The sequence below is a fragment of the Cicer arietinum genome, chromosome 1 (assembly GCF_000331145.2).
Source record: "Cicer arietinum cultivar CDC Frontier isolate Library 1 chromosome 1, Cicar.CDCFrontier_v2.0, whole genome shotgun sequence".
NCBI lineage: Eukaryota > Viridiplantae > Streptophyta > Magnoliopsida > Fabales > Fabaceae > Cicer > Cicer arietinum.
The window spans coordinates 19,547,084-19,553,593 of record NC_021160.2 but is presented as its reverse complement, the minus strand read 5'-3'; the positions used below and the strand labels follow the sequence as shown (position 1 = coordinate 19,553,593).

Sequence of the window (6,510 nt, the reverse complement as noted above, 5' to 3'; positions counted from 1 at the left end):
CTGAACATATAGGACTTATTGCTTTGTTTGCTTCTTTGGCAATGGCATATCAAGAGTTCTCCCTTTGGTTTGACTTTAAGGTATTAAAACCAGCGTAAACTGATTGTATATATATCAATAACTACCATATTAGTTCTATTCCATAATTTCGATAATGGAAGGCACAAAAACCATCCGGAAAATATACCTTATTCATTGCCACCATTGCTTTAGTTGCACCCTTCATCCCTGTAGAGATTGACGTGCTTGCATATAATGCCTACAAAAGAAATTTGGAAATTATAAAAAATGAAAATCCAGTTAGCTTCCTTAAAAATTAAAAAGGACTTTTAACACACCTGTGTGTGAGTTGCTACACCCCTGATCTGAGCGCGACTTCCCTGCAAATTGGTTATCTGTTGGCGTAACCTAACAAGTTGGCGAGCCAGGATTCTAGTAGCAGCCTGTAACCAGACACTTCCTTATTCAGCAATGTTGTATAGTGAATATCATGCATTCCAAATCAGCTCACATGCACACAAAGATATCTATTAAAGTTTAGTGCTTCACTCCTTTTACCACACTCTCAATTAGTGCTTCACTACATTAGACATATTAAAACTCCCTCCATTCCCCACCCAAAAGCAGACAACAGTATAATTAAAATTTAAATTAAAATCATAATATTGCCATTTTTAAACTGGTTGTTTATAATAGTATATAAATTCTGAGAAATGCTAGGGACACACTCCCTAACACACTCCTTTTACCACACTCTCAATTATTGGGCCACCTCACCCCATTTTTAAACCCTTGTGGATAAATAAGGAATACAGAAACAAAAACAGCAGTTGGACCGGAGAATGCGATTGCATTATAAGGCGGCAATTGAACAGATCGAGCATGTTATTGTTATTTATTTTATTTTTTAATTATTGAAGTCTCTCTCTCTCTCCCTCCCCCTCCCTCCCTCTCTCTGACATTCCCTTTTCTCATCTCTAAGCTGTGACTTGAAAAGAGATCCCAGCCCATCTCCTCGAAGGATAATGACATGGATGTATTCTTTAGGGTGTTGAAGATTGTTACAAATTTATGACAAATAAGGATGCTTTGAGAGAACAACTTTGTAAATCGATTTTGTCAATGAATTTAGAGTAGAAAAGAGGAGTTTTGGAACTGAACAATGTGATTTTCTTTAGTTTTTTTTTTTTAATTTTGATCTTATATTTCAATAATAATTATTGGGTTCAACTTCAAAAGCTTGGGTTCAACTTCAAAAGCCACTATAAATAATAATAATAATAATAATAATAATAATAATAATAATAATAATAATTGATTCCTTATTAAGTTAAAATACTTCTTTGAAAACACAATGTAAGACCAAAAATTGGCCCAAAAAAGAATGCTTAGCAATGGATTAGAAAACTAGTAAAAACAAAGCAAGACAACATTGGAGATCCACTCTCCCCGATATATTTTGCAATCATTTATGAATGGGTTTTTTGCTTGTTTTATGGGTTGGTACTTGGTACTAAAAATGGGTATTTGTCTGAAACTAAAGCACCAGTGGAAAGAAAATAACATGGTAGTAGAAGATGAAATTGTGCAACAAATGAGGGTGTCGATGGGTGGGGTAATAGAGGGTGGTTTGGGGAAGATCTAGGCAGCAGTTGAGAGGGCGGTTGGTGAATTTTGAGATGACCAGAGAAGCTTCGAGAGACATGAGAGGGGGAGAGGGTTGGAGGGGAAAGAGATTGGATAAGTAAATATACATGTTCTCTAAAAACTTGGAGGACTGGTAACCAAGTTGAAGGTTAAAAAAATGGGGTGAGGTGGCCCAATAATTGAGAGTGTGATAAAAAAGAAGTGTCCTTAGCCTTTCTCATACATTTTTGACAAGAGAAACCATCTCCCCCTAGCGTAGAGTTCTTTTTGCAAAAGGATTTTTAAGATTTATCGAAGACCAACCTAGTTGTAAAAAGAAACATTTACCCTGGTGGAAAGGATGAACACAGTCAAAGTCAACAATTCAGTTTGACAAAGGATCTTGTAAGGCTAAAGTACTTCCTTGAAATTGAAATTGCTTATTCGCAACAAGGCATCTTCATTTCCCAAAGCAAACATGTTCTCAATCTTCTTCAGTGAATGGGTTTCAACTTGCAATATCTTATGGACAAGTTGGGAATGATAGATATACATTCATCAACTTGAGAGGGGTTCGGTGTTAAGAGCTATTAATACTCTGTATTATTATCATTATAATAATTTTGTAGCACCTTTAATCCCAAATCCCGATTAAGATGAAAACACCCAAAATACATCTAAATAAAGATTGTTATCAATATCACATTGTTATACAGTGCATAATTACAAATGCTAAATCATATGTTCTATGGCGCATGAAAGTTAAGGAAATGGATCAGTTACAAATAGACGAGAAATATACTTACCTCATTTCCAGTTTTTGCTTCTCTTTTAATTTCTGCCACCAACTTTTTCTCCTGCAGTTGTTGACAAGGTAGTGAAGCTCTAAAAGGAAATATAAAACAAAGGAAAATCACTAAGACGATCTCTGTTGGCACTATTTACCTCCATCTGAAGTGATGCTATCTCTCGTTCAATTCCTACAAGAACAAAGTTGTAGAAGTGATTCTTTATTTAGAAAATAAAAATAATGACATTGAATGTGGTTATGCCTTGCTAACTCCTTCTAATGCCTTGTAATGTACAGCCAGAAATAAGAAAGAACAAGAGTGAACAAAAGAAAACAGAGAAGAATAATACACAGGTGCCACTTCATTAAATTCAAAGAATTATTTCAAATGTGAAGCTTTGTTGGCTCCTTACTAATTAATGTCTTTTGTTGAACTGCAATGGAAAAGATAGACCACTAGGGATTCCCAACCCAGGTTGATGGTAATGTTTTAAAACAAAACCTTAAAAAAAATATAGATTGAACGTAGATTGAATATAAAAACGAGCATTGCCCTGGTACTCTTCTTTTTCCTAGGGTATTGTACCCATCAAGAAATTCATTGGCTACTTGTTAATTTCATAGAATTTTAAACGCTTATTATGAAATCAGCTTTGGACAAATGTTTGCCAACTAACCTTGAGTTCCTTACCCATCAGAGATATATAATTTAAAAATGATCAAGTTATTAGGACTTTAAACTTTATGATATCATCAGGGTATTAGGACTTTAAATTTATGTTAATATATCATACTTGTCCAAAAAAATATTATTCAATTATAAAATATTCATTTGAAATAAAAAATTTACCCTCCCTTTCCTTTTTACTGCAAAACCCTCCACATCAAAACATATCCTAAAAGATTAATAAACCGGACATGTAGGTCATTAATAAAAACTGCAACAGTGACATTGAATGTGTGAAGCCTTGCTAACTCCTATAGTAATGAACAGCCAGATATAAGAAAGAACAATAGTGAACAAAAGAAAACAGAGAAGAATATTATGTGCCACTTTATTAAAATAAAAAAAATGATATCAAATGTGAAGCTTGCTGACTCATAGTCTATTGTTGTACTGCAATGGAGAAGATAGACTATTAGAGATTCCCAACCCAGGATGATGGTAAAGTTTTAAAATAAAGCCTTGAAAATGAATATTGGTATATTGAACATTGTTAATTTGAATATAAAAACGAGAATTGCGCTAGTACTCTTTTTTCCTAGGGTATCGTACCCATCAAGCAAATCATTGGCTAATAGAATTTAAACACTTACTATGTAATCAGAGGTATATAGGACTTAAATTTTATGATAATGTCATAGTTTTCTTTTCACACTACAAATTATTAAATTAGAGAATATTTGTTTTGAGTACCCTCCCTTTCTTTTTCCACTAAAACCTTCCATCAAAACATACACCAAAGATTAAGAACCCAGACATGTAGGCCACTATCAAAAACTTCAACAAGGGTCAACCAAGTAACACAACCAATGGATTTCCATGTTCATGCTAACTGAGGAAAGAAAAAGGCAAAGACAAGGAAGGAATGAAACACATATTATGAAGTACCGTATGCTCAAGCAAAGTAGTCCTTTCCTATTTAGAAAAATACTAAAGCCCTCTCTCCCTTCTAGCAATTCATATAAAATCAAATGGCAACAATTCAATTTTGTTTGCTCATTCGCAAGTTATACAAGTGAAGTATTCAATAATAAAACTACATTTCTATATAAGCATCAATTCAAGTTATTACCTCTAGTTGCAACAGACATTTCTTTCTTACTCTGCCGCAGAGCTTCTGTCATGATAAAAAAAAAAAAAAAAAAAAAACGTGAATGAACTACCGAATTTTAATAACCACGAGTTTCATCTCAATAAAAACTAGATTTTTCTAGTTACACCCCCAGAAATATCCAACCACTCCCCAAATAGTGTACATGAACTGAATTTAACCCACACGAAGTTAAGTGAATCCAGTTTACGACACAATTTATTTGAATTCTAATTTACTTTCCAACCCAATATTTGCCAGCAACCAATTTGTTAAATAAAAAATTGCAAATCGTGAAATCCTAAGAAATCGAGCTTATAATGACATAGCAACATTTTATCTGATTCCACTTTAATTTACAACCAAATTATTCCCAGCAAGTAATTTACTAAATAAAAAAGTGCAAATCGAGAACACAAATGGTAAGATTTAGGGCAAAATAGAACAATGTGAGAAATTATAGAAACGTGATGAGGAAAAAGGGACGAACCTTTGGGTGAGGTTTTCTTCTTGAAGATGTTCATGGTGAATGAGATTGAAGGAAAACCCTAATTGAAGAATTGGAATAGAGGAAGAAGTAACAGTATGTAGCACTAGCTCTGTGTGGAGAGTGTTAAGAAATGTGGGTGATGTTTGTTTTTTGTTTTTGGTATGAGAAAGAAAAAAAAAAGGAAAAAGAGTAAATGTTGTTTGAGAGAGTGAGAAAAGATGTGACGTTGGGGAGCGTGCTGGGTATCCACGTAAGTAACCAACGGTCGTAGTAGCCGTTACAGCTTTTGTTTTATTTATTATTCTCAGAAGCAATTGGACCGTTTCAATATTATGTATGCCTTTTAATGACCGGGCCTTAGTTGGAATTCCGTAGTTTAATAAATAAATGTTGGATATTTTTATGTTTATTATTATTTTTGGGTTAAATTTAGTATTTTATAATGGTGCATAAATATTTAATTGTAATTATTTTGTTTTATTAAGTTAATTATAATTTTGATTTTTTTATTTTCATAAATTTATGAAATTATTCTTTTTATTTTAAAAGTCGATATATTTAATTTGTCTTTTAATTTTTTGAATTAAAAAATGATAATTTGATATACTTTAAAGGATGAACTATACGATTTAATGATATAAAACTATTTTGATACATTAATTATTTACATGTCATTAATAAAATTACAAAAAATGAAGAAAAAAACTAAGTTGAAAGTTATTAAATTTCTATAGGATTTTATTGCAATTTTATGGGTGTTAATTATTTTATATCATCGTATCAAATATCATGGTATTTAAAGTATGTCACATCGTTATTTTTTAGTTAAAAAATCATAATGAGCAATCAAAACTGTCATATTTTAAAATAGAAAAACCAATTTTGTAAATTGATGAAAATAGAAGACTAAAATTACAATTAAACCTCTTATTTTTAAACTAAAAAAAATACTAAAAATATTAATAATTTTTTTTTTCTCAGTAGAGATGGTAAATACTACAATAATTTAATCACACAACGACGATGTCCCATATCTTTTTAATTTTTTTCAATGATGAATTTTTTTCTATATATATTAATAATGTTAATTGTTGAAAGAAATAAAAAATGGACAATGTGGAATATTTTTTTAAGTCAAAGTGCAAAAACATGATTAGTAAGATTCCAAGTACGTTGGCACGTAAAAATTATGAATTTGGTATATGTACAAATAAATATAAATTTGATGATCTAATTTTTTATAAATTAGATATATATATTTATTACTTATCAAATAAAGATAATCTTCAACATAAAAGTTAAAGATTACATAAACATTAAAAGTTCATAACAATCCAAAACCATAATAGAATTATAGAAAAATTAGGCATGTATGTATTAATCCGAACATGTAGTAGTAATATCTAATACTAGCAATAAGATTCATCCACTTATTAATATGTGAATGATGGCAACTAATGGTTTTGTTTTTCTTTAAGTTTTTTTTAGAATGTCTAAAATTTAGTTCAAACTTTATAGTGGATAAAAATAATTAAAGCTTTGATTTATGTTGAAACATGATATAATACTATAACAATAAATAGTTTATTTATTTAAAATTATTTTAATATATAATAATATAATGTTTTTTTATAGTTGAGCGATGTAGTAAAAAAATTGGTGTCTCTAAAAATTTGAAATCCTATGAAATTGTTCTTCCACACACTATCAAGAAATATCGACCCCAACAACTAGGGTAAAGAATCAAGCAGAGACGGATTGTATTTAAACCATTTAAATAAAATCGAGGA

At 30.8% G+C, this 6,510-nt stretch overlaps 1 protein-coding gene across 1 annotated transcript in view; it reads right to left on the bottom strand.

The window, feature by feature from the left end:
- Positions 1-4,930, bottom strand: part of LOC101505824 (vacuolar protein sorting-associated protein 2 homolog 2) — an 8,576-nt gene extending 3,646 nt beyond the window's left edge. The window contains exons 1-6 of the mRNA XM_004488148.4: positions 4,721-4,930; positions 4,213-4,257; positions 2,572-2,606; positions 2,433-2,483; positions 339-443; positions 188-259 (exon numbers count right to left, since the gene is read on the bottom strand). Coding sequence (XP_004488205.1) covers positions 188-259; positions 339-443; positions 2,433-2,483; positions 2,572-2,606; positions 4,213-4,257; positions 4,721-4,754 — 342 coding nt within the window. The 5' untranslated portion in view covers positions 4,755-4,930. The remainder of the gene's footprint in view (positions 1-187; positions 260-338; positions 444-2,432; positions 2,484-2,571; positions 2,607-4,212; positions 4,258-4,720) is intronic.
- Positions 4,931-6,510: the final 1,580 nt, after the last annotated feature.